The sequence below is a fragment of the Abramis brama genome (assembly GCF_963993115.1).
Source record: "Abramis brama genome assembly, chromosome: 1".
NCBI classification, from domain to species: Eukaryota; Metazoa; Chordata; class Actinopteri; order Cypriniformes; family Leuciscidae; genus Abramis; species Abramis brama.
Window position 1 is genome coordinate 41,019,262 of NC_139963.1, and position 27,759 is coordinate 41,047,020.

Consider the following 27,759-nt stretch of genomic DNA (forward strand, 5'->3'; position numbering starts at 1 on the left):
TGAAGACACCATACGCTTCATTCAAAGAAATTTCTATGTAGATGATGGTCTGACAAGTGTTCAAACTGAGATAGAAGCTATCCAGCTTATCAAAGAATCAAGAGAACTTTGTTCCACTGGCAGGGTAAGACTCCACAAGTTTGTTTCTAACAGTGAGAGTGTGATGGCAACCATCCCAGAAGAAGAACGTGGCACAGTCAAAGATCTGGATATGGCTTTGAGTTTACTTCAAATGGAGAAAAGTCTTCAATTAAACCAGTAGCAAGAGAACCACTTGTGTCTGCGTATGCTTTGGAGGGAGATACACACTGATTGTTTTTTCTTAGACCTACATGTTCTTTACACAGGTACACTGGAGTTGAGTGTGTATTAAGCATACATATCATTAAGGACATTTTTTCTAATATAATAATTTACACACATGCACACACTCTTGAGTCAAACAGAAAGTGGATTTGAGTTATGGTCAGTCACAGAGAGAGAGGTTTTTAGGGATTTTTCTTTTGGATTGTTTCAATAAACCTATTTTTGAATCATCTTGCATGATGTTTTTGCTTCTTTTGTTTAATTGTTACAATTTATATTGTATTATATTTATATTTACTTATATTTATATTCAATGTGATTTTTTTATTATTATGAATAATTATTGCATACACTCACCTAAAGGATTATTAGGAACTACTAATACTAATACTGTGTTTGTCCCCCTTTCGCCTTCAGAACTCCCTTAATTCTTTTTTTATTTTTTTATTTTTTTTTATTGCAAGTTAAAACATTGTAGCTTATACAAGGTAAAAGATCAATGTCATATATACACATACAGAAGAGAGAGGAACATACATAACACCCCAAAAAAAAAAAAGAGAGAAAGAAAAGAAAAGAAAACAACTAAATATAAATATCAATATAGTGAAGTATGCAGGTACATTGGTAAGTTTAAGCAATGAGATATTTTAGTGATATAGATAGAGGCAATTTTAAGAGATCATAATAATTGTGACAGAGTTTGTAGTAAAAGTAGTATTCATACTACTATTAATAATAATAATAATAATAATAAATATAGCTGCAAGCAGCAATACGGGGCCAAGCCCTGCAAGGCAGAGCAAGCAACAGCCGCTGTAGCGCAATGCGGAGCCAGAAGAGCAAAACATCAGAAATTTAATGTACATCAAGCACAGTAAGCACATCAATTACAGCAGCACAGCTAGCATTTAAGCACCAACAGCAGTGCAGAGCCGGAAGGAATTTAAATTATTATTTTATACACAATTTCAAAGTCGCCCCACACTGGTCTCGAACCCACGACCACAATGGTTCGGGATTCATGACGCATGGTTGAACCACTTGCGCCACCCAGAGGACATGTTTTACAAAGCTGCAGAGGAGAGGCTTCAGTGTGTGAATGAGCACACAAAATCATGTTAACGAGATTAGCATGCTAAGCTAACTTAATGCTAATATAGCTTATGATGTGGTACATCCAATGCTGGCAAAATAGATATCCTCAGATTCGACATGACGCAAGGAATCGATAGACACCAATTTTATGATTTTGTGACAAACTGTTCACAAGTTACAGCCTCTGAACCAATTATGGGTTGACCTCATTAAGTTTGCGACATCATAACTTTTTTTTTCCAGTATAGCAAAAAAATCGGGGACAGTACTTTTATGCGGCTCAGTCCGAAGATCATTTGAGTACATGTTTGGACAAAATTAGACCAATTTTGAAGGAGGAGTAGCGAAAAAACTGTTTTACATTCACTCCAATATGGCGGCCAGTCACATTGTTGATAAATAACATATGAGATATCGTTGAAATCGGCATAAGCCAAGGAATATATTGACATAAAGAAATCAAATTTCAAGCAATGTTAGCAAAAGTTATAAGCGTTTTTTCAAAAAACAATGATATCTCTGGAACACTAGGTGGCGCTGTGATCAAATTTCTCAGGTACCTTCGGGCCATGCTAATGATGATCCATACCAAATTTGGTGAAGAAATTTCAAATAGTTTAAAAGATATTGCAAATTATGACATCATTCAAAATGGCGGACACGTGGTACATCCCATCATGGCAAAATCGATATCCACGGATTTGTCATGACCCAAGGAATCGATAGACACCAAGTTTATAATTTTCTGACAAACTGTTCATAAGTTATTGGCCAAAATATGCATTTTCCATATCTCATGACCCGTAGGTGGCGCTGTTCCCAACTTTGGCATGGAACCTCAGATCATGCTTCCGATGAAGTGTACCAATTTTCGTTTCGATTGATCAAAGTTTGGCCGAGCTATAGCTTCTGAACCAATTTTGGGTCGACCTCGTTAAGTTTGCGACGTCATAACTTTTGATCAGAGAAGAATAAAAAAAATCGGGGACAGTACTTTTATGCGGCTCAGTCCGAAGATCATTTGAGTACATGTTTGGACAAAATTAGACCAATTTTGAAGGAGGAGTAGCAAAAAAACTGCATACTGTACTTTTCAAAATGGCCACTACTGTAATGGGCGGAGTCTTAATGTAAGATATTGGTTCTAATCAGCATGATGAGATGAATCAGGTGTACTAAGTTTCATTTTTCTAGATCAAAGGGTTCAAAAGTTATAACCATTTCAATGTTGAATTTTTGAACTGCTGGTGGCGCTATAGAGTTGGACCTAGAGACTCAAAAATTGCTACAATTACTTTTCATTACCATCACTACAAGTGTGCCAAATTTCATCATTTTCCTATGTATGGTTCATAGGGCTGCCATAGACTTCAAGAGGAGGAAGAAGAATAATAATAATAATAATAAATATAGCTGCAAGCAGCAATACGGGGCCAAGCCCTGCAAGGCAGAGCAAGCAACAGCCGCTGTAGCGCAATGCGGAGCCAGAAGAGCAAAACATCAGAAATTTAATGTACATCAAGCACAGTAAGCACATCAATTACAGCAGCACAGCTAGCATTTAAGCACCAACAGCAGTGCAGAGCCGGAAGGAATTTAAATTATTATTTTATACACAATTTCAAAGTCGCCCCACACTGGTCTCGAACCCACGACCACAATGGTTCGGGATTCATGACGCATGGTTGAACCACTTGCGCCACCCAGAGGACATGTTTTACAAAGCTGCAGAGGAGAGGCTTCAGTGTGTGAATGAGCACACAAAATCATGTTAACGAGATTAGCATGCTAAGCTAACTTAATGCTAATATAGCTTATGATGTGGTACATCCAATGCTGGCAAAATAGATATCCTCAGATTCGACATGACGCAAGGAATCGATAGACACCAATTTTATGATTTTGTGACAAACTGTTCACAAGTTACAGCCTCTGAACCAATTATGGGTTGACCTCATTAAGTTTGCGACATCATAACTTTTTTTTTCCAGTATAGCAAAAAAATCGGGGACAGTACTTTTATGCGGCTCAGTCCGAAGATCATTTGAGTACATGTTTGGACAAAATTAGACCAATTTTGAAGGAGGAGTAGCGAAAAAACTGTTTTACATTCACTCCAATATGGCGGCCAGTCACATTGTTGATAAATAACATATGAGATATCGTTGAAATCGGCATAAGCCAAGGAATATATTGACATAAAGAAATCAAATTTCAAGCAATGTTAGCAAAAGTTATAAGCGTTTTTTCAAAAAACAATGATATCTCTGGAACACTAGGTGGCGCTGTGATCAAATTTCTCAGGTACCTTCGGGCCATGCTAATGATGATCCATACCAAATTTGGTGAAGAAATTTCAAATAGTTTAAAAGATATTGCAAATTATGACATCATTCAAAATGGCGGACACGTGGTACATCCCATCATGGCAAAATCGATATCCACGGATTTGTCATGACCCAAGGAATCGATAGACACCAAGTTTATAATTTTCTGACAAACTGTTCATAAGTTATTGGCCAAAATATGCATTTTCCATATCTCATGACCCGTAGGTGGCGCTGTTCCCAACTTTGGCATGGAACCTCAGATCATGCTTCCGATGAAGTGTACCAATTTTCGTTTCGATTGATCAAAGTTTGGCCGAGCTATAGCTTCTGAACCAATTTTGGGTCGACCTCGTTAAGTTTGCGACGTCATAACTTTTGATCAGAGAAGAATAAAAAAAATCGGGGACAGTACTTTTATGCGGCTCAGTCCGAAGATCATTTGAGTACATGTTTGGACAAAATTAGACCAATTTTGAAGGAGGAGTAGCAAAAAAACTGCATACTGTACTTTTCAAAATGGCCACTACTGTAATGGGCGGAGTCTTAATGTAAGATATTGGTTCTAATCAGCATGATGAGATGAATCAGGTGTACTAAGTTTCATTTTTCTAGATCAAAGGGTTCAAAAGTTATAACCATTTCAATGTTGAATTTTTGAACTGCTGGTGGCGCTATAGAGTTGGACCTAGAGACTCAAAAATTGCTACAATTACTTTTCATTACCATCACTACAAGTGTGCCAAATTTCATCATTTTCCTATGTATGGTTCATAGGGCTGCCATAGACTTCAAGAGGAGGAAGAAGAATAATAATAATAATAATAATAAGAAAACTAACAGATACAATAGGTGCCATAGCCCCTTCGGGGCTTGGCCCCTAATAATTAGAACAAAAATAATAATAGTAGTAGCAATAGTAGTGGTAGTAATGGTAACACTCATATTCATGATAATAATAGTAGGGGTAGTAGTAGTGTCAGTACTGTAATTACAATAATAATACTAATACCATATTTTAGGCCATTCAATACGATCATTATAGATACACATTATTCTCTAGGCCTGGGGGCCACTCTACTACTGCCAGAACTCCCTTAATTCTACGTGGCATTGATTCAACAAGGTGCTGAAAGCATTCTTTAGAAATGTTGGCCCATATTGATAGGATAGCATCTTGCAGTTGATGGAGATTTGTGGGATGCACATCCAGGGCACGAAGCTCCCGTTCCACCACATCCCAAAGATGCTCTATTGGGTTGAGATCAGGGGCCTCATTTATAAACGTTGCGTACGCACAAAAGAAGGCGTACGCCGGTCTCTACGCAATAATTGGTATTTATAAAAAGCAAACTTGACGGGAAAATGTGCGGTCCTTCACGTAAGCTCTGACCCAAGCATCCGCACAAAAACGGGTGAAATGAGAAATGGCGACACCGTCGGCAGATGGAAGAAACACGTGAAAGTGTGTGAAACTGTAGATCGTTGTGTAAAAGAAATGGCAATACTGCCTCTCATAAATAACATGAAGACTTCACAAAGCAAGTCTTACAATTAACAGCCTACACAAACACCCGTTTGATCAATCTGCAGTGTAAAACAAACAAAATCAAATGAAGATTACAACAGAAATGCAAATTAACACATATTTGCAAAAAGATATAAATATGTTCTGCAATAATATTAGCATGTTATGCAATTCATCCTCATAACACATCTGTAGCTTGTCAGATGCAATCAAATGGATGGTAATAAAATGCCATGATGCCATCACAATGCGTAATGACGCACAATGGCTGATCATGCGCTTCACACTTGCGCGTGAGTGAAGTGACGTTTCTTGGTTTTCCTCTGTGTTTGCCATGATTTCGCAATCGATGAATATTAACTTGTGGGCGTTTCACGGTCTATTTATGGGCAACTATGGGCGTGACATGAAGCCGCAAAAGCTGCGCTACATTTAGAATTGATTGTGATTTATTAAGGGAAAACTGCGTAGGATGTGCGTGCGCACGGTTTTATAATTCCGAATATTTCTGTGCGTACGCACGTCCTATGTTTCATCCGTACGCCACTTCTGACGCAAATCCTACGCAAAGTTTTATAAATGAGGCCCCTGGTGACTGTGGGGGCCATTTTAGTACAGTGAACTCATTGTCATGTTCAAGAAACCAATTTGAAATGATTCGAGCTTTGTGACATGGTGCATTATCCTGCTGGAAGTAGCCATCAGAGGACATGGTGGTCATAAAGGGATGGACATGGTCAGAAACAATGCTCAGGTAGGCCGTGGCATTTAAACGATGCCCAATTGGCACTAAGGGGCCTAACGTGTGCCAAGAAAACATCCCCCACACCATTACACCACCACCACCAGCCTGCACAGTGGTAACAAGGCATGATGGATCCATGTTCTCATTCTGTTTACGCCAAATTCTGACTCTACCATCTGAATGTCTCAACAGAAATCGAGACTCATCAAACCAGGCAACATTTTTCTTCAACTGTCCAATTTTGGTGAGCTCGTGCAAATTGTAGCCTCTTTTTCCTATTTGTAGTGGAGATGAGTGGTACCCGGTGGGGTCTTCTGCTGTTGTAGCCCATCCGCCTCAAGGTTGTGCGTGTTGTAGCTTCACAAATGCTTTGCTGCATACCTCGGTTGTAACGAGTGGTTATTTCAGTCAAAGTTGCTCTTCTATCAGCTTGAATCAGTCGGCCCATTCTCCTCTGTCCTCTACCATCAACAAGGCATTTTCGCCCACAGGACTGCCGCATACTGGATGTTTTTCCCTTTTCACACCATTCTTTGTAAACCCTAGAAATGGTTGTGCGTGAAAATCCCAGTAACTGAGCAGATTGTGAAATACTCAGACCGGCCCGTCTGGCACCAACAACCATGCCACGCTCAAAATTGCTTAAATCACCTTTCTTTCCCATTCTGACATTCAGTTTGGAGTTCAGAAATTGTCTTGACCAGGACCACACCCATGCATTGAAGCAACTGCCATGTGATTGGTTGTGTTGGATTACAAATTTATTAAATGTTTAATTTAGTTTGCAACAGTAAAAGTTGAGTACATTGAAGTTAGCATTTTAAGGTTAGGTTAGGATAATAGTAACAACAGTTTCTGCCAGTCCTGTTTTTCTCTATTGTAAGTCACCTTTTGTCTTTAATTGCTCGAGCCCGTAGCCCCAGACGCACCTTTTGTCTTTAATGGCTCGAGCCCCAGCCCTAGACGATGAATCGTTAGGCTGATTGGATTAGCACATATGCTTTTGAATGGTTATGCTGATTGGATTGAGACTGGTAACCCGCTGGAGTCGGGGGGTTACTTAAACTGTATACTTAATTTGCATGCTTTGTTCAGAGTCTCCACCTCTATGTAATCCCTCCCCCTTGGAATGTATATAACTACAATGCATACTGTATTAGAGTTAGATAATGTTGGAAGTACTGCAGCCACGTACAGCGGAGTTCTCAATAAAGAATAACTTCTGTTGAACACAATCCCAATTGTCTCCTGGTCTCTGCTTCGATGAAAGAAAACTTTCCAACAGTTGATTAGATAATTGCATTAATGAGAAATGAACAGGTGTTCCTAATAATCCTTTAGGTGAGTGTACATGTTAATGTATCATGAAATTCTCTCAAAATACAAAATAAAAAAAATATTATTGAACAAAAATATATTAAATTTAATTTACATTTCAGGTGTTCGGACACTTTTGACCGTGAACAACAGAAGTGTGACCCCCAAATGATCAATAGCAGAGTATTACGTAAATCATACAGTGTCATTAATGCAGATTGATTCCCAAATGAATGACTCTTATGATCCGATTCTTATTAGTCAATCAAAATCATTGAGCGCAACCATTAAATACGATTCAAGTTGTTACATCCCTTGTCTTGGTGTATGAATATTAAACTTTGCACAGGTACAAATATATCAGTGCCAGACTCGACACCTTTATTGTTAGAGGCCTGATAGATTATAAAATAGATCGAGATGAGCTCATAGTTGTGGTTTGGTTTCTTCTCTTTCAGATCAGTGGCATTAACCAGTGTGGGAGGAACAGCAGCTGTAAACTTATAAAGTTATGAATACATATGATAACATTATTACAATAAAGATCCATCAAAGTTATGATTCTGTTTCCATTAAACACACAAGAATATACTTCTCGTAATGGCAAATTGATGCTGTTCACAACATTTCAGTAGGAAACTTGCGTGACATTTTTGAAAATGTGTTACAAGATTATCAACTTCTTAAAAAGGTTTTCTGTAACACATGAGGTACATTTGTATGTATTCTTTAATCTGTCATCATGTATCTAAAGATCTGACAGGAAGTCTTGAGGCTTTAACTCAGTCTGTCTTTAACCGTCAGTCATTATTCAGTCAGTATGGAGCTCAGTCAACTCCCTCTTCTGCTCTGTGAGTATTATTTCCTCTGAAAATAATTGCACTTATTTTATGAATAGGATTGTGTTCCTGGTGGGTTTTTTATTTTTTATTTTCATGCTCTCAGAGCTTCAAATCCAGCTCTAGTTCATAATATATGAGTGAAAGACGAGTTTGAGAGAAGTGTGCAGTTAGTGGTGTTTGTGAAAGAGAAATGCACTTTTGGGTCAGTCTGTTTGTTTACTCACTCGGTTTAATGCTTTGTAATGGTGTTTGCTGAATCATTTCTGTTGGTTTGTTTTGTACAGTTTGCTGTCGAGATGCACTAGGTAGATATTCACTTGTTAGTCTTCAGTAGATGTTCGCAGTATGCAGTTAGTAAGAGTTTATATGAGTTAATTGTTATTATTGTCACTGTTTTCAGACTCTAGAAAGGTTTTTACAGAAACACTCATCCAGGAGCCACTAGATCTACAAATTAGAAGAAAGACTTAAAGAGAAATTGAACATTTCTGTGTTGTGAAGCTGAGAAACATGCAAGAGTGAAATTTTTATGTGTAAAGTATAATAGAAAGTTGATCAGCTCCATGTTCACAGTGTAATAATTGTCAGATTTTCCTGTATTTGGCTGAACTGTCACTTTGGTGGCTTGCCAGTCGATTTCTCTTATACATAAAATAAGTTTTTGTGGAGAGAAGAATTTCCTGAAGGTATCAGAGCAGCACATTCTTCAGCAAAGATGTTAGTCTGTCTTCAGAGAGTCTGAACCCAAATATCTGTCTGTGGGACAGACCTTTATACCTAAAGCTAATTTACACACAAAAGACATCCAAAGACCCCTAAGAGAAACACAGCCGGTTACTTCACGAGAAGAACTTTGCAAGTAAGATCCCACAGAAAAAGATGAGTCCCACAGAAAAAGATCTAACGGATGAGTTTGATGATCTTTATAGAAACATTTAAAATACACAATATTTCATGAGTTTTTTTATTTATTTATTTATTTATTTTGTGTTTTTAGTGCTGATTTCAAACATCCACTCTGGACACACTAAAGGTGAGTGAATTTGATTCATAAATTTCATCACAAATGTGTGATTCTGTTACAAACCAGGGACCGGTGTAGTTTAAACCTGGTTAAAATCAGGTTAAAACCTGTTTATATTTGATAACCTCATCTTCAGTCCGTCTTCCCTCATCTTCATCTTGTGACACCAGCAATGAAATGAGTGTCATGATTATAAATACAGATTTTTCAACAAGTTATATAAATGATTCATGTGTTGTGAGTAACACCAAACAGACGGTTCTGAGGTGTGACAAAAACACCAAAAATCATTCACTCATATGAAAACATTTTTATGCAGAATTTAGAAATATAAAATATCTTTTGACATTTGTCTACAGATTTAATAGAAATTATTAGAGTTGCTGGACCTGCAACAACAAAGTAATTTGAACAAAAATGACAATTTGTAACCCTGTGGTAACGGATGTGTGTGTCTCTGACTGCTGGTTTGGATGTAGGAGGTGTGAAACCCTGTGTTGAGCTCAGCGCTAACCTAAAGGACGTGGGTTTGAACTCCACACAGGGGGGTCTTTACACCTCTGTTGTCCTTTGTTTGTATGGACTGCTTGCCTGTGTATGACCCTTGCCTGGATTTGGATCACGTCTTTGGATTACTCTGTTTAATAAACTGCCTTTGGATCCTTTACCTTCGCGTCTCAGAGCAGCTTGTGACAGTAGTCATGATGTGTTTCATCTCTGCAACTCTTTTTCATGTAAACTGCTGCAGTTCGTGACTGTTGAATGTTGTGTCTCTTTGACTGCGGCTGTAGATGTTACTGTTGTGAGACAGTGGATTGAACTATAAGAGGACGAGATCTTCTGCTGAGAAACTTTCACTACTCAAGCTTTTGCCAGTTTTATACTAACAGATGTTTCCAAACCAACTCTGACTTTGCAGTATTTTGCTTTCATAATGCACAAATGATTTCATAAGACACAGAATAAGTGACTATAACAGCTAGAGAACAACACTTCAATCTAACCTGATTATGTGTTTTACAATACAAATGTTCAAACACAATTTATTGTTTTTATATATATTATTTTAGCACATTATTGTTTATTTTTGTTTTTCTACAGAAAGACCAAAACCCAAAGTGACCATTAAACCTGATCATCATGTATTCAGAGGAGAGACAGTCACTCTCAGATGTGACATATATGATGGAGGAGTCACTAGCTGGCAGTACAACTGGTATAAAGACGGTTCAACCAGTGTTTTCAGTGAACGACAGGAACACACATTCAGTTCTGTTACTGAGTCTGACGCAGGTAAATACTCCTGTAATGGGACTGAGACTGAAGGATCACGCAGATCACAACGCAGTGATGAAGTTACACTGACAGTATCAGGTGAGTTTGATCATCTCTTCATAAACACACACAAGTTGAACATGTTATTAATGAGTGATGTCTCTATTTCAGTTCCCAGAGCAGTTTTAAGTGTTTCTCCTCAGGAGTGGTTGACTGAAGGAGATCCAGTGACTCTGATCTGTGAGGTTAACGGCTCCTCTACAGGCTGGACATTCAGCTGGTTCACTGTAACTGTCTCATCAGGTCAGTCATAATGTGCTTCATCTGATTTAACTGGTTTTATTGAAGTGAAATATATAATTTAATATGTCTGAAACCAGACACAGACTGGTTTTAAGGGCAACACTTCCATGGACACCAAGCAGTGAAACCTACTTTGAGATCCCAATCCCTCATTAACAGTCACTCCTCTGTAACAACATAAGAGCCATTGATCAAACCCTGATTAAAACAACCTAAACACAATGAGTAATTTGAGTTACACCAATGTAAACCAGTGTATTCAGGTTCAAGTTTAGTTAAAAATGTAATTTATAAGGGCCAGATTAGATAGTAGTTCCTTAAAGTGAAATCAACACATTCTGACTTTATACAGGGAGCAGGAATGATCATGAGCTCCTCTCAGACAGCAGCAGAGGAGCTGGAGGAAAATACACTGTCAGTTCTGCTGATCTAAATCACACAGGAGTTTATGTGTGCACAGCAGAGAGAGATAAAACAGCCGTTTGCACAACATACAGCAACACACAACCACTGTGGGTCACTGGTGAGTTCACAGAGAGTTTAAATGATTGGTTCATCTTTAGACAATTTCCAAATTATAGCTGTAATTGTCTTGTCAGGCGTTTCTCCTAGAGTGTCTCTGATCATCAGTCCCAGCAGAACTCAACACTTCACATCTGTCTCTCTCTCTCTGAGCTGTGAGGACCAGAGTAACTCTGATGGATGGACAGTGAGAAGATATAGAGACATCGGCCGGCTGGAAGATTGTTCATCATCAGTGTGGGGATCACAAACAGGATCTACATGTACAATCAGATCCACTGTCCCATCATACACTGGAGTTTACTGGTGTCAGTCTGAATCTGGAGAGAACTATCATCCTGTTAATATCACTGTACACTGTGAGTCTGTGTTTGTTTTTATTCATTTCACTGACAGTTTACAATCAATACACAGGTTTATTAAACAAGAGCAGGATATACTGTAGTGTGACGTTGACCAGTAAACAACCAGCCAGACCATCACAGCAATACACTAAAAACACACTACAATACACTAAAAATGTTGTCTTGTTTTTATTATGTTACGATTTTGTTCATATATTGCATGTCTCCTGTGTTTCTGTAGCTGGTGTGATTTTGGAGAGTCCTGTTCATCCTGTGACTGAAGGAGATAATCTGACTCTACGCTGTTTATATTATTTTACAACCCTATCAAACCTCAGTGCTGATTTCTACAAAGATGGATCACTCATCCAGAATCAAACTACAGAGATGATCATCCCTACTGTCTCAAAGTCACATGAGGGTTTCTACTACTGCAAACACCCAGAGAGAGGAGAGTCTCCCAAGAGCTGGATCTCAGTCAGAGGTGAGAGTCACTGAAACTGTGAGCTGATTTATTTCTTCATATGCCCTCGTTCAGATATAGTGCATGATAAAGTGTTTGTGTGTCTCTTTTTCAGGCTCTCATTCAGACTCTCAGATCTCTGTCCTCCACATACTCAGTTCTGCACTGGCAGCTTGTCCATATCTGATAGTGACGGTCGTGCTGATTTACAAATGCTGCAGAATGAGAAGAAAAACACCTGAGTGATTTATTAGAAGACATTGTAATTAATGTAAAAATTATATTTTGTTGACCAACATCTTAGTCACTAAATCAAACATTTATATGTATTTGTATTTATATGTGTTTTTATACACTTTCCCTTTCCACACTCGCCTTTTGCTTGCACACCGGGGATTTATTAGGAACTTACATATATGCATAGCTGCTTTGAAGAAATATGAATTGTGAAAATTGCTATACACATCAATTGAATTGAATTTGTCTCACTCTTCCTCTGTATCTTTCTCTTTATAAATATACACATTTCTTAATGACAAAGATGTTGTCTGTCTTTTTCTAGTCAAATTCTTATTAAACAATATTGTGGTTCATAAAAGCAATAAACAGAGAGAAGTTTTAAGTTTCCTGTCTTGTATTGCCGCAATACTCAGAAGGTTTTTCAAATTGTAGCGAACAGAGAAAACGATAGACTCACTTAACAGTTTTAAGGCTTCTTTCTTTATTAATGTGAGCTCCTGTTTGACCGATGCTCCTACCTCAAAGACCTGCAAATTCCAAACTTCGGGAACTTTTCCCCCAGTTCCCACTGCGCCGACTCGTTCTTCAGAAGAACACCCCACCCCTTAAAGCCCCACACAAACAGAACACAGGAAAAGAACATATGAAATTAGATCAAACCTGAACCTGAATGAGAAATTCAATGTTGTTTTATGGATGATATTTGGCTAACATAATGGACTTTAGTGAGAACTTTAATAAGGTTTATGAAAAACAATAATTTTTTATTTAAATAAAAAGATCTGAAGACCACTGGTGTGAGCTTTGTAATCTTTAGTCTGTGGTTTATGTTACATCATAGTACCAGTAATGTTGATGCAATTTTTTTTATTTCTACAGGCTTCTTCCTCTTCCACCCACCTTCTCTCAGCTAAATATTGAGTAATTTCAGAGGTAGCCTACGTACTTATTTATTTCTGAAAATTATAGTCAGTGTCCTCAGATTTGTGTTACATTTTTTACTGACTTTCAATATACAGTGCAAAACACACAGCAAATCAGTGACAAGGGTAGACTGTAGACTGATTCTCTAGTGAATGACTTTTATGAGTTAGTTCTTATTAAGTGAATCCAAAAATATTTAAAATTAGTAAATACTTAAATACAGAACTCACTGAACTGCTAATTATTAATTTTTGGTGTTCTGTTTTACTATGTTGTGTTGTACTAAGTCGGCATGAAAACTGACCCTATAACTTTGTTAGTGCACATTACTAGTCTTGTGGTGAACAATTCATGTTTTAAATCAAGTCATTTGATTCAAGTAAGTCCCAAAAATGTCTATAATTTATCAAAATCTGAAAATGTACTTCCCCTCTGGAATGGCTTTCCTTCTCTGTTGGCATCAATTTGATGGCATACAAAAACGTCTCGGGTTACGAATGTAACCTTGGTTCCCTGAAGAGGGAATGAGACGCTGTGTCGAGACACTGTGGGAACGCCTCTGCGTGATTACGTCATGAAGCACGTATGAAATCAGTCCAATGGCATGATGGAACGTCATGTGACGTCATCGACCAGGAAACTATAAAACATACCTGAGAACAAACAGTTACTAGCTTCTGATAGGCTGTGGCAAGTCACTCACAGGCATGCAGGGAGTATGACAGGGCGACGAAGCGTCTCGTTCCCTTACAAGGGAACTCGAACTGCGTCGAGACGCTGTGGGAACACTATACCCACAACACCATAGTAACAAGTGACTGTCCGTGTGAAATCTCTGCGCACACTAAGAAGGCATTACCAGGAAGTGAAAAAAATATCCACTTCAAGGCATAGAGTTTCCTCGTGGAGGGAGCTCTGGAGTGGAGGATGGTCTCAACAACCTCGGTTGAGAGACCTGAACTAATGGCCCCTCAGAGGCAAAGCCCAAAGTTTCCACAATTCTGGGCGGGGGTGAAGGATCAACCCGCTCGCCTGAGATATTTACCCTCTGAGTCTTTTTATTCATCTTTATAAACTATAAAGGGTCTTCTTCTGTTAAGAAAATAAACAGCTGTTGCGGTCTCCGCAAGAAACTTTCTGAAAGACGTCTGGATAATGAACTGAAACTCAGCGAATACTTACCACACAAACATAAAACGTATGTCTAAAGAAAGCTTGAAATGTCTACATTGAAATAAAACAATTCACATTTAAAACAAATATTCTCCTGCAATGTAATCTGTGTGAAACTAAAGAGATGTACAGTTTCTCCTGGCTCAGCTAATTATCGTTAATGGGGTCACACCCACGAGCAGAGCACGCTATTCATCCTAATGTGTTGAGGAGATCTATGCGAAATGGTAAACGCCCCCAACAATGCCTTAAAAATCATTAGTTTCATCATAAGTTTCATTCACTTTCCTGCCCGTTTGGAAGATGGCACGCTACACAGGTGAGGAAGCTCTTCAGCTCGCCCTGGATAGTGATGAAGAGATCGCATTTTCCTCAGAAGAAGAGCGGGACTCCGACAATGAACGTTTGCATTTTAAATGGCTACTTGATCCAGCCGTGTATACAATTTTGGATGAGAAAGTTTTTATTTATGTTCGTTGGATTATTTCCAGACTTCTTCTATTTGTATATATTTTTAAAATGCAATTTATTACTGTGATGTTAATTATTACTCCAGTCTTCAGTTTCACATTCACATTTCACATTTCTCAAGAAACATTTATTATTATTATGAATGTTGAAAACAGTTGTGTACAGTTTTTTTCAGGATTCTTTGATGAATAGATAGTTAAAAAGAACAGCATTTATCTGAAATATAAATCTGTTGTAACATTATTCACTACCGTTCAAAAGTTTGGGCTTCGTAAGAGTTTAGTTTTTTGTTTTGTTTTTTAAGGAAATTAATACTCTGATTCAACGAGGATATTGATCAAAAGTAACAGTAGAGAAGACTTAAAAAATCTTTCTATTTCAGATAAATGTTCTTTTGAACTTTCAGTTCATCAAAGAATCCTGAAAAAAAATTTTACACAGTTTTCAACATAATAATCAAAAATGTTTCTTGAGCAACAAATCAGGAATAAATTGCATTTTAAAATATATTTAAATAGAAAACATTTATTTTAATTTGTAAAAATAAACAGTTTTTGCTTTATTTTGGATCAACTTACAGATCAAAACCGGTAGTGTAGGTCTAAAGTTTTTAAGTAAAGTCTTTGTGTAAATAAAATGTATAGTAAGATTACTTCTTTTAACTTAAACTTGATTTCACGAGTTCACACGTACATGGAATCTGATGTAGTATTTATGCGTATTTGGCTTGCTGTCCAGGGGAGGGCTCCGAGCTCGGAATTTGGCCCAAACCCAGAGTACTCCCCCCTTATACTGGGGTAGACCCAGCTGAGTGTGAGGTGATGGGGTGGTGGAGGGATGCTGAGAAACTTGTCATGAGACAGAAGGTGAGGAAGGGCTTTATTTATACCAGCTTCCTCTTGTGCTGATTGGTTGATTACCTGAACGTGCTCCTCCCGAACTTTGTTACATGAAACTTCATTTTGTGAATAAGCCAAAACAATACATTCAATCATTAAGTCTACTCAAATTCATTCTCTATAGTTCCCTCTTTCACCTTCCTCATTGATATTCCTTTGTCTCTTCAGGTGTGAATCTCAGCATTATTTCTGGAAAAGAGCAAACTCACCCCCAGGCAGAGGATCTCTTTTCTCGGTAAGGAGCTGGACTCGATCAACATGACAACGCACCTCACGGAGGCCCGTGTCCAGTCAGTGTTGGACTGCGTGAGCCTGCTCAGACACAGGACAGTGGCATATGATATGGCCACTGATACAGCATCTGCAGCCGCGGTGACGCCGCTCGAATTGCCTCATATGAGGCCGCTTCAACACTGGCTCCACGGTTGGCAGTGCGGCTCGTGCCTGATTTCTATCACCCCGCACCGTCACCAAATTCTCAGCCCATGGTCAAACCAGTGTCCAGGCAGGTTGTGGTCACCACTGATGCCTCTACCACCGGCTGAAGGGCCACGTACAATGGGCATGCAGCTTCAGGTGGACGGGGCCTCAACTGCATTGTCACATCAACTGCCTCGAGTTGTTAGCAGTACACCTTGTGCTGGGCCGCTTCAAAACGCCGCTACTAGGCAAGCATCATGTACTGGTCCGTACAGACAGCATTGCGGCCGTTGCATACATCAACCATCTACGCTCATGCCGCATGTCACAACTCGCCTGCCATCTCCTCCTTTGGAGTCAGAAGCATCTGAGGTCGCTTCGTACCATTCATATTCCAGGCCTGCTCAACCGTGCAGCCGACGAGCTCTCACGGCAGCACCTGTTTAGACTCCATCCCCAGGTGGTCCAGCTGATTTGGAGGCACTTCGGGACCGCACAGGTAGATCAATTTGCCACCCCGGACACGTCTCACTGCCAGTTGTTCTATTCCCTGACCGAGGGCACATAAGGTACATTTGTATGTCTTCTTTAATCTGTCATTATGTTCCTAAAGATCTGACTATGTATCAGGAAGTCTTGAGGCTTTAACTCAGTCTGTCTTTAACCGTCAGTCATTGTTCAGTCAGTATGGAGCTCAGTCAACTTCCTCTTCTGCTCTGTGAGTATTATTTCCTCTGAAAATAATTGCACTTATATTATGAATAGGATTGTGTTCCTGGTGTTTTTTCTTTTCTTTTCATTTTCTCAGAGCTTCAAATCTAGCTTTAGTTAATGATATATGTAGCGGACCCCGCCCGAATGATGGCCAAAACTTTACTGATGTTAATGAAGTTTATTGAGTCCGTTTTCACTCCATAAATAACCGTAAGACTCCAAAAATAACCGTAAGAGCTAAACAAACAAAGTACAAGAAGCGCTAATTACCGACTAGTTCAAAACTCTATCATTAACATTAACATACAGCGAATTACACAAAACAGTCATTACAACAAACAGTTATCACATACAAACCTTATGCCTTTTCGGGGGGTGCTTAACAAAGTTGCAAACGTTATAGCTGCGAAACAACTCTGATGAACTTGAACTGCGTGCTCTCCCTTTCCTTCCCCGTAGACTACAATACCCGTCAAAATAAAAGTCCCTCCTTAGTAAGACAGATAATGCATTTCTTAAACCCATTTAAACTCACAGAAATATAAAAAAATATAGTCTGTTACACTCCCACCAAATTATAAATGTTATTTCAACATGCATAATTTTCAAACGTAAGTAATTTTAACTTATAATAACCATTGTGTGTATATGCGTGTAAAGCAAAGTCCTTTTGAAGATTTGTTCACTCCGCTTCCAATAATAAGACCAACTTCTGAGCTGGTCTCTCTACGACTGAGACCTTGTTTAACCGTTCTCCTTTCTTGTTTAGTTTTTTGTCACCAAGTGCTATTGTGACCTTCCTTACTAGTCCATCTTGGCTAGTTACAGTGTCTACGATCCGTCCTAGTCTCCACTCATTTCTTGGAAGGTTCTCATCTGTATCCATGACCACATCACCAATCTGAAAATTCCTTTTTGGAGCATGCCAGCATTGTCTAGCCGTAATGTTGTGGAGATACTCTTTTTTCCATCTACTCCAAAACTGTTCAGTAAGGTACCGCACCCGTCTCCATCTCTTTCTCCCGTAGATGTCTTCTCTTATGAACTTTCCTGGTGGTGGTAGGACTGTGGTGGCTTTCATGGTAATCAGATGGTTAGGTGTGAGCGGTTCTAAGCTCTTGGGGTCATTCAGGTTATCCACTGTAAGTGGGCGACTGTTGACTATTGCCATGGCTTCATAAAATAAAGTGCGCAGTGAAGCATCGTTGAGCCTGCCTGATGAGAGGGAAACTGTAGCATTAAGAACACTCCGTACAGTTTTGATTTGACGCTCCCATACACCACCTGCATGACTGGAATGAGGGGGATTCATTACAAAATCACACTGTTTATCTGCAAGGAAAGCAGTGAGCCTTTCTGGGTCAAGTTGCTGTAATGCCAAGTTCAGTTCGTTTTTTGCGCCAACGAAATTGGTACCTTGGTCACATCTGATCTGTCGTACTGTGCCTCGAATTGCAATAAAGCATCGTAAACTGTTGATGAAAGCATCTGTGGACATATCTTCTAACATTTCTATATGAATGGCTCTTGAACAAAAGCAAGTTAGAAGCAGACCATACCTTTTGTGCTGTTTTCTTCCTTCTTTAGTCATGAATGGACCTAAGCAATCCATACCACAATACACAAACGGTGGGGAAGGCTCTACACGTTCTGTGGGAAGATCACTCATCCGCTGGCCTTCCACAGGTTTTCTCAACCTTCTACAAGGTACACAGTTGCGAATGTAAGATGTGACAGCTCTGTTTATTCCAGGTATCCAATAGCCGGAAGATCTGATTGCATTAATTGTGAAACCCTTTCCTTGATGCTTTACACTTTCATGATAGTGTGCAATAATCAACTTTGTTACATGATGATCTTTAGGAAGGATCAGTGGGTGCTTGAACGAGTGAGTGCATGATGAGTGGCTAAGTCTTCCTCCCACCTTGATCATACCATCCGTATCTATGAAGGCGTCCAGGTGATGAAGTTTATTATAACCTGGAAGTTGTTTTCCTTGACTCAGGACATCCATTTCTTTCTGATATACTTGTTTTTGAACTCCCTTTAGAATCAAGCCCGTTCCTGTTCACCTACAGAAGCTGGCGAATTAGTTTTATCCTTCTTAATCCGTCTCACAAGGCGTGCAATGGCTTTGACAGCATTAGACCAAGATGAGAACTTTGACAAATGGTCTACAAGATCTTTACTTTCTGTGGTTTCTGTTTGAAACGTCTGAATCTTTTTAACTTCTGGATCTCCTATTGGAAGCTCCGGTACAACATTTGAGGTCTCTATTTCTTTCTTCCACAGGAATGAAGGACCCGAGAACCAGTTGGACGAGAGCAATTCATTTATTGTTCTTCCTCTTGAAGCATTGTCTGCTGGGTTATCATCTGTTGGGACGTACAGCCATTGTTTGGGTGCTGTGCTTTGGCGTATTTTTTGGACTCTGTTGGATACAAACGTATGAAAACGACGGGCGTCGTTACTGATGTAACCCAAGACCACCTTTGAGTCAGTCCAAAAGAATTCATTGACATTGGTGAGGTCAAGCTCTTCTCTGAGCATATTGCTCATTTTGACTGATACCACTGCTGCCGTCAACTCTAACCTTGGAATTGTAGTAATCTTTACAGGAGTAACCCGGGCTTTGCCAATGAGGAAAGTGCAATGAATATCATCCTTCTCATTGATTACTCTCAGATAAGAACACTGACCATAACCACAGGTACTTGCATCAGAGAAATGATGTATTTCCGTTTTTAAAATTTTACCAAAATCAGCAGGCACATAGCATCGTGGTATGTCCACCTTTTCCAGATTGACAAAGTCATTCTGCCATTTCTCCCACCATGGGCTAAGAGCAAGGGAAAGTGGATAATCCCAGCCTGGCGACACATTTCTTGTAGGATCCTCTTACCATTGAGAACATAGGGAGCTACAAAGCCCAAAGGATCATATATAGAGGCAACCGTTGACAATATGCCATGACGTGTTGTAGGTTGACCTTTTAGTGGGATATGGAATTGGAAGCTATCACTCTGTATGTTCCAATGAATTCCCAGCGCTCTTTCAAGTGGCATGTCATTGAAGGTAAGATCCTTTGTTTCAAAGTTTACAGCACGTTCTGATGCTGGTATGCTCTGCAGAACACTGTTGTCATTTGACACAAACTTGTGAAGTCGAAGACCTCCCTTTGTGCACAACTCCCGTGCTTCCTTTGCCAGCTGAATGGCCTTTTCCACCGTCTCTACACTTGTGACTCCATCATCAACATAGAAGTCTCTTAAGATGAACTGAGCGGCTAATGAGTGTGATTGACTATGCTCACTGGCTAGATATCTTAGTCCATAGTTTGCGCAGCCAGGCGAAGAAACCGCACCGAAAAGATGCACTTTCATCCGATAATCTTGAAGCAATGAATTTGTGTCTCCGTTTTTCCACCATAAGAAGCGCAGGTAATCTCGGTCATTTTCCTGGACAAGAAACTGGTGAAACATTTTTTCGATGTCACATATTACAGCTATAGGATGCCTTCTGAACCTAACAAGGACTCCGGTGAGATTGTTTATCATGTCTGGTCCTGGTAACAAATGTTCATTGAGATTTGTGCCTTTGAATTTTGCGGAACAATCAAAAACGACACGTAGCTTGTCTGGCTTTTTTGGATGGTAGATGCCATGATGAGGTATGTACCACTTTTCGCCATCAGTTCCATCATCATTCACTGTTTCTATTGCCATGGCTTCATAAAATAAAGTGCGCAGTGAAGCATCGTTGAGCCTGCCTGATGAGAGGGAAACTGTAGCATTAAGAACACTCCGTACAGTTTTGATTTGACGCTCCCATACACCACCTGCATGACTGGAATGAGGGGGATTCATTACAAAATCACACTGTTTATCTGCAAGGAAAGCAGTGAGCCTTTCTGGGTCAAGTTGCTGTAATGCCAAGTTCAGTTCGTTTTTTGCGCCAACGAAATTGGTACCTTGGTCACATCTGATCTGTCGTACTGTGCCTCGAATTGCAATAAAGCATCGTAAACTGTTGATGAAAGCATCTGTGGACATATCTTCTAACATTTCTATATGAATGGCTCTTGAACAAAAGCAAGTTAGTTTGAACGGAAGAGGCATTTCATAATGTCCTTGAGCATTTTTCAAAACTCTATCATTAACATTAACATACAGCGAATTACACAAAACAGTCATTACAACAAACAGTTATCACATATACAAACCTTATGCCTTTTCGGGGGGTGCTTAACAAAGTTGCAAACGTTATAGCTGCGAAACAACTCTGATGAACTTAGTAAGACAGATAATGCATTTCTTAAACCCATTTAAACTCACAGAATTATAAAAATGTGTTCAAAAACGAATTAGAATATTTATCAAAGCAAAGTCTGTTACAATATATGAGTTAAAGATGAGCTTGGGAGAAGAAGTGTGCAGTTAGTGGTGTTTCTGAAAGAGAAATGCACACTGTAAAAACAAACCTATAGAATCTACCCAATAAAATTGAGGTAACAATTTGCACTCACTTTGTTTGGGTAGATTTCATCCCATATTTTTGAATAAAGAGTACCTACATTAAATGCCTATGATATACTAAACAAAATTAGGTAAAGTCTACCTTATATTTCTCAACACATTACACAGCTAATTACTGAGTAATAATTACTCTATTGTTAGCAGGCAAAATTCCATCTACTTATTTTTTTATTAATAATAATAAGTCAATAGAAATAATTAAACATTACTTATTCAGATATGGTAAAATTTACCTAAAAATAGCCAGACACATGATAGGCTATCTCATCTATTACTTTTTTATTGACCAAAAAACAAACATTTCAAACTAACAAAGGAACTACAAAAGAGCCCTGTTACATTCATATGACTTATGTTACATACAACTTCTTCAACACTTTCCATTTAAAAATAATGGGAAGTCAGAATATACATTAAAAGCAACAATCTTAAATCTCTCACACATTTTGTTATTTCAAACAATAAGATACTGCAATTTGATGTAATGTGTGGCGAAGATGGTTTTAACACTGGATCTGAAATAAGAGCAGAGGCTGATCTCATTTACCTCAACGGACTGACATGCTATATGGATACAAACAAACATTTCATTTTTTATAAACTTAACACAAATTAATGTAGGTAAAAAATAATCATTATTCAACATTCAATTTTAAGTGACATACAACTTCATATCACTCACGTGATAACACTTTACAATAAGATTTCATTAGTTAAATCATCATTTAGGCTACTCACCCTCATGTCGTTCCAAAACCGTAAGAATTTCGTTCACAAATAAAGATCTTTTTGATGAAATCTGACTATCTCACGACCAATTCGTACGAATTCGTACGAATGATAAAAAGATGGCTAATTCGTACGAATTCATACGACCTCACTCGTACGAATTTGTATGATTTGTCTAAACCCACGTGATGGGTAGGTTTAGGGGCGGGGTCAGGGGTAGGTCATTCGTATGAATTCATACGAATTGGGCAATTCGTAAAATATGTACGATTTTGCAAAAATCATACTAATTCGTACGAGTGAGGTCGTATGAATTCGTACGAATTAGCCACCTCGTAGAATTTGTATGTTTTCCCGTGAGATCGGGTTGGATATTTCTGTCCCTCCATTTGCAGTCTACACAACTATTGTACCACTTTGAAGCTTCAAAAAGTTCATAAAGAGATCGTAAAACTAATCCTTATGAATTAGGCGGTTTAGCGCAAATGTTCTGAAGAAAGACAATCAGTTTATATGACGAACAGACTACATTTTATTCACATATAAACATTCATCAGTTATTGTAAATGGAAGCTCAAACATGTTCCCTTGATGTGCGAGAACCAATGAGGTTCATTCTCATGTTACACAGCACGTTTAAGCTTCAGCAAGAACCAATGAGCTTCTGTTTGTTCGCTTATCAATGTTTATGTGAATAAAAGCCTAAATTTAATATGTTTATCATATAAAGTGATCGTCTCTCTCTAAACCGCTTAATTCATATGGATTTGTTTTACAATCGCTTCATGAACTTTTTGAAGAGTCAATGGGGTAGTTGTAGACTGTCAATGGAGGAAGAGAAATCTCTCAGATTTCATTAAAAAATATCTTTATTTGTGTTCTGAAGATAAAAAAAAGGTCTTACAGGTTTGAAATGAAATGAAGGTGAGTAATTAATGACAGAACTTTCATTTTTGTGTGATCTATCACTAACTACTTTAGTTAACATGAATGAAGAATGAACAACACTTCTACAGCATTTATTAATCTTAGTTCATGTTAATTTCTGCATTTACCACTAAATTATTATAATAAAAAGTTGTATTTGTTAACATTATGCACTGTGAACTAATAAGAACAATGAACTAGATTAGTAAAGATTAATAAATACTGTATTGCTCATTAATTGTCCATGTTAGTTAATGCATTAATTAATATTAACAAATGAAACCTTATTGTAAAGTTTTACCACTTACATTATACAACTTCAACACTTCCCATTCAACGCCTTCATGGGATGAAACAGTCTGTGGCTTAACTTATAATATTCTTCTTGCAAATTCTTCAAATGTTTTCATAAAGATCTTCCTGTGGAAGAAAAAGAAAGTAAGAAATGTTTTAATTATTAATTTTTGTTTATAGATTTAATCAAGACATAAATTAACTGCATTTAGGCTTAAATCACTGTAAGCTGCATCTTGCTTAAAAAACAACAACACTGCTATTGCATAATGCATAATTACATTTTCATGATGCAAAATCAAAAGAGTAGAGCAGCAGTTAAAGCTAGGTGATATGCTAGCATAATATATGAACAATTTTCTGTACGTTAAATATTTGTATGTAATATTCTGATCCCAAAGGAGAAGGCGGCGGAGAACATCAGCCAGTTTCGGCCAATATCCTTACTAAATGTAGAGGGTAAAATCTTCTTCAGCATCATTGCTGTACATTTCTGTACGTTGATACATCAGTAAAGAAAGCAGGAATCTCAGGCTTTTCTGGATACCTGGAACACTCTAGCATGATCTGGCACCAGATCCAGACCACAAAGGCCAGGAAAAAGGACCTCCATGTCGTCTTTTTGGACCTTGCTAATGCCTTTGGGTCAGTTCCCCATGAACTTCTGTGGGCCGACTTCACCTTCTTTCACATTCTGGACACCGTTACAACCCTGGTTCTACTTCCAAGACCTGCAGTTCTGCTTTACCAGAGCTGATTTTACCACATCTTGGCAATCCTTGGAAGTTGGCATCATGGCAGGATGCACCATCTCACCCCTGGCCTTTACAATGGCAATGGAGGTCATCATTCGGGCGTCAAAATGGGTAGTGGGTGGGCAGCGGCTTAATTCGGGCACACGCCTTCCTCCCCTCAGAGCCTTTATGGATGACATCACTACTCTGACCACCACTGCTTCATGTACCAGGAAACGGCTTGGAAAACTGGAAGAGAACATCAGCTGGGCTCGCATGAAGATAAAGCCATCAAAGTCACGTAGCAAAAATGTAAATTATGCTTGCAACAATAGCTGTAGGTTAATTGGCCTGGATGAGTGTGATTGGCCTAATATTGTGTCCCAGACCGGCATTAAATAATTTGTGAATATTTGTAAATATTTGTGGCTTGAAAGAGTTGGAAAATTGACAGTTCTGTCAATGTTTTACCCAGGCAGGGTTAGTTAAGTAAAACTAAAACTATTAAAAACATTTATGCTAATCGAAATAAACCTGAAATAAAGGAAAATATAACTAGGCTAGTTGAAAAACTTAAACTAAACGGAAATTAGAAATGTTTTATTTTATCAACAAACTGGATTCATTTCGGGGGTTCTTTTTCTTTCTTCTGGCCATCTTAAAACGATCTGGATTATTCCTTGTTTAATAACTCCGAGCATAAGAATTGAATTAAATGATCCGTGCTGAATCAGTCTGGTCTGACTCAGTTCATCATTGATTTGGAGAGAACAGTTCAAACTTACTGGCTGTGGAAATCAGTGGGCGTCTCTCATTATACTATAAGCAAAACGCTGTAAAATAACGTGCGCTCTGTGCAACCAAAACAGCGTTTTTTACGGCGTCATATGGCGAGATGAACGGCTTAAAAAGCGGCGCTTTCCATGCACACTAAAACGCCGTCGAATACAGCGTCATTGACGTATTTCGCGCATTTTTATGGAGTTTGTAATTACAACGGCGTATTTTGCGCCGTCAAATACGGCGTTTTAAGCGCCGTTTGGCTGTAAACGCGATTAATCTGTAGCGTAATTGTGTACCACTTGGCTTGCCATACGCGCTGCAAAAATGACGTCATTGCGGTGCTTTCAACGATGAAGCTGTCACTCTGAGCCCGCGAAGTCCTCCTAGCAGCTCAAAGGAGGAAAAGACGGTTAAGTCCCGCCGCGGCCGGACCACCGTCAAAGCTTTCCGCTCTGCCAGTCCCCGTAGTCATGGCTACTGCAGATATGTATTACGCAGCCAACGAGCCGGTGATACAACCCGCTCGCCTGCATACAACCGCTGCTGTCACGGCGACCCAGAGAAATCTCAAAAAGAGCATAATGTCTGGTTGTCCGGCACACGCCGCGTGAATGTACGGGGTTACGAGGTTATCACTGTCCTCGCTATTGGATGCTGGCAGAGCCGATAGGGAGATGATCTGCGCTCTAAAGGGAGTGCCAATCGCCTTGGGGACGTAACCATGTCTCGGTTTGAGGATAACTTTAGAGTCATTTGGTCCGAACTCGAGACATGCGGGGCAGATAGCAGATAACAGATGTAGATCCCCCACTTGAGCGAGAGGTATTTTAGGTCCACGGATTCTAACGGCAGAGCTGCTCTGTATTCCTATCAAGTGCTTATTACATGTGCTGGCTCACGTTGTTGGCTGCCTGTTCCCGCATGTTTGTGCTCCCCGGGCTTCCCTGGGACTCACGCAGTGGATGCTCGGCGCGCCCGTGTTGACAAGGGGTTCCCGTAGCGTAAGCAACTTACGCAATATGAGAGAACCTCTCGTAAGAGAACGTACTCGGTTACCTAACGTAACCTCGGTTCTCTCTAGAAGAGGGAACGAGTATTGCGTAACCTGCCGTGCTTGCGCCACGAGCTTATTCGCTTCAGTCAATGAAAACCAGAGTTCAGCCTGTTGGAGCCCTTCCTTTACTTTGAGACCAAAACCCAAAGTGACCATTAAACCTGATCATCATGTATTCAGAGGAGAGACAGTCACTCTCAGATGTGACATATATGGTGAAGGAGTCACTAGCTGGCGGTACAACTGGTATAAAGACGGTTCAACCAGTGTTTTCAGTGAACGACAGCAACACACATTCAGTTCTGTTACTGAGTCTGACGCAGGTAAATACTCCTGTAATGGGACATAGACTAAAGGATCACGCAGATCACACCTCAGTGATGAAGTTACACTGACAGTATCAGGTGAGTTTGATCATCTCTTCATAAACACACACAAGTTTAACATGTTATTAATGAGTGATGTCTCTATTTCAGTTCCCAGAGCAGTTTTAAGTGTTTCTCCTCAGGAGTGGTTGACTGAAGGAGATCCAGTGACTCTGATCTGTGAGGTTAACGGCTCCTCTACAGGCTGGACATTCAGCTGGTTCAATGTAACTGTCTCAGGTCAGTTATAATGTGCTTCTTCTGAATTAACTGGTTTTATTGAAGTGAAATATATAATTTAATATGTCTGAAACCAGACATAGACTGGGTATTAAGAGCAACACTTCCATGGGCACCAAGCAGTGAAACCTAGTTTGAGATCCCAATCTGATGGATGGACAGTGAGAAGATACACAGACAGTGGGTGGCTGGAAGATTGTTCATCATTTCTCCAGGGATCACAAACAGGATCTACATGTACAATCAGATCCACCATCACATCAGACACTGGAGTTTACTGGTGTCAGTCTGAATCTGGAGAGAACTATCATCCTGTTAATATCACTGTACACTGTGAGTCTTTGTTTCTGTATTTATTCATTTCACTTGCAGTTTATAATCAAAGCTTACTAAAAAACAACTCCAAACATCCTTAATCTGACTCTACGCTGTTTATATCAATATACAACCCTATCAAACCTCAGAGCTGATTTCTATAAAGATGGATCACTCATCCAGAATCAAACTACAGAGATGATCATCCCTACTGTCTCAAAGTCACATGAGGGTTTCTACTACTGCAAACACCCAGAGAGAGGAGAGTCTCCCAAGAGCTGGATCTCAGTCAGAGGTGAGAGTCACTGAAACTGTGAGCTGATTTATTTCTTCATATGCCCTCGTTCAGATATAGTGCATGATAAAGTGTTTGTGTGTCTCTTTTTCAGAGTCTCATTCAGACTCTCAGATCTCTGTCCTCCACATACTCAGTTCTGCACTGGCAGCTTGTCCATATCTGATAGTGACAGTTGTGCTGATTTACAAATGCTGCAGAATGAGAGGAAAAACACATGAGTGATTTATTAGAAGTCATTATTATCATTATTTTTAACTGACCAACAAATCAGTCAAAATAATTATTAAGTTATTATATCAGTTCAAGATTTCACAAACAAACAACTGTTAAATGGAAGATAGTGTTGTTGTTTACTGAGCGGGTCTCAGTGGTGATTCGTGTTTTGTTTTTTTTCTCTCTCTTTCTTTTTCTGTATTTATGTATATTGTTGGTCCATTCGCTGTTGGGAAAATGCTCTGGGTGGTTGAAGCGCTGTCCTATTGCATGCAGAGTGAATTTGAAAGACAGCCATTTATCCCGCCCCTCGGATTGAGCCGTGTCTATGGTGAGT

The 27,759-nt window shown here is 39.2% G+C and overlaps 2 protein-coding genes across 2 annotated transcripts in view; both read left to right on the plus strand.

Annotated features, from left to right (window-relative positions):
- LOC311081249 (uncharacterized protein) overlaps nt 1-27,759 on the plus strand; it is a 228,645-nt gene that overhangs the window by 95,825 nt on the left and 105,061 nt on the right.
- Nucleotides 8,071-12,634, plus strand: LOC311066856 (leukocyte immunoglobulin-like receptor subfamily A member 3). The gene is made up of 8 exons (XM_084088258.1): nt 8,071-8,172; nt 9,161-9,196; nt 10,289-10,561; nt 10,634-10,765; nt 11,118-11,288; nt 11,365-11,646; nt 11,873-12,115; nt 12,210-12,634. The coding sequence occupies exons 1-8, from the start codon at nt 8,142-8,144 to the stop codon at nt 12,338-12,340; spliced, it is 1,299 nt and encodes a 432-aa protein (XP_083944384.1). The 5' UTR covers nt 8,071-8,141; the 3' UTR covers nt 12,341-12,634.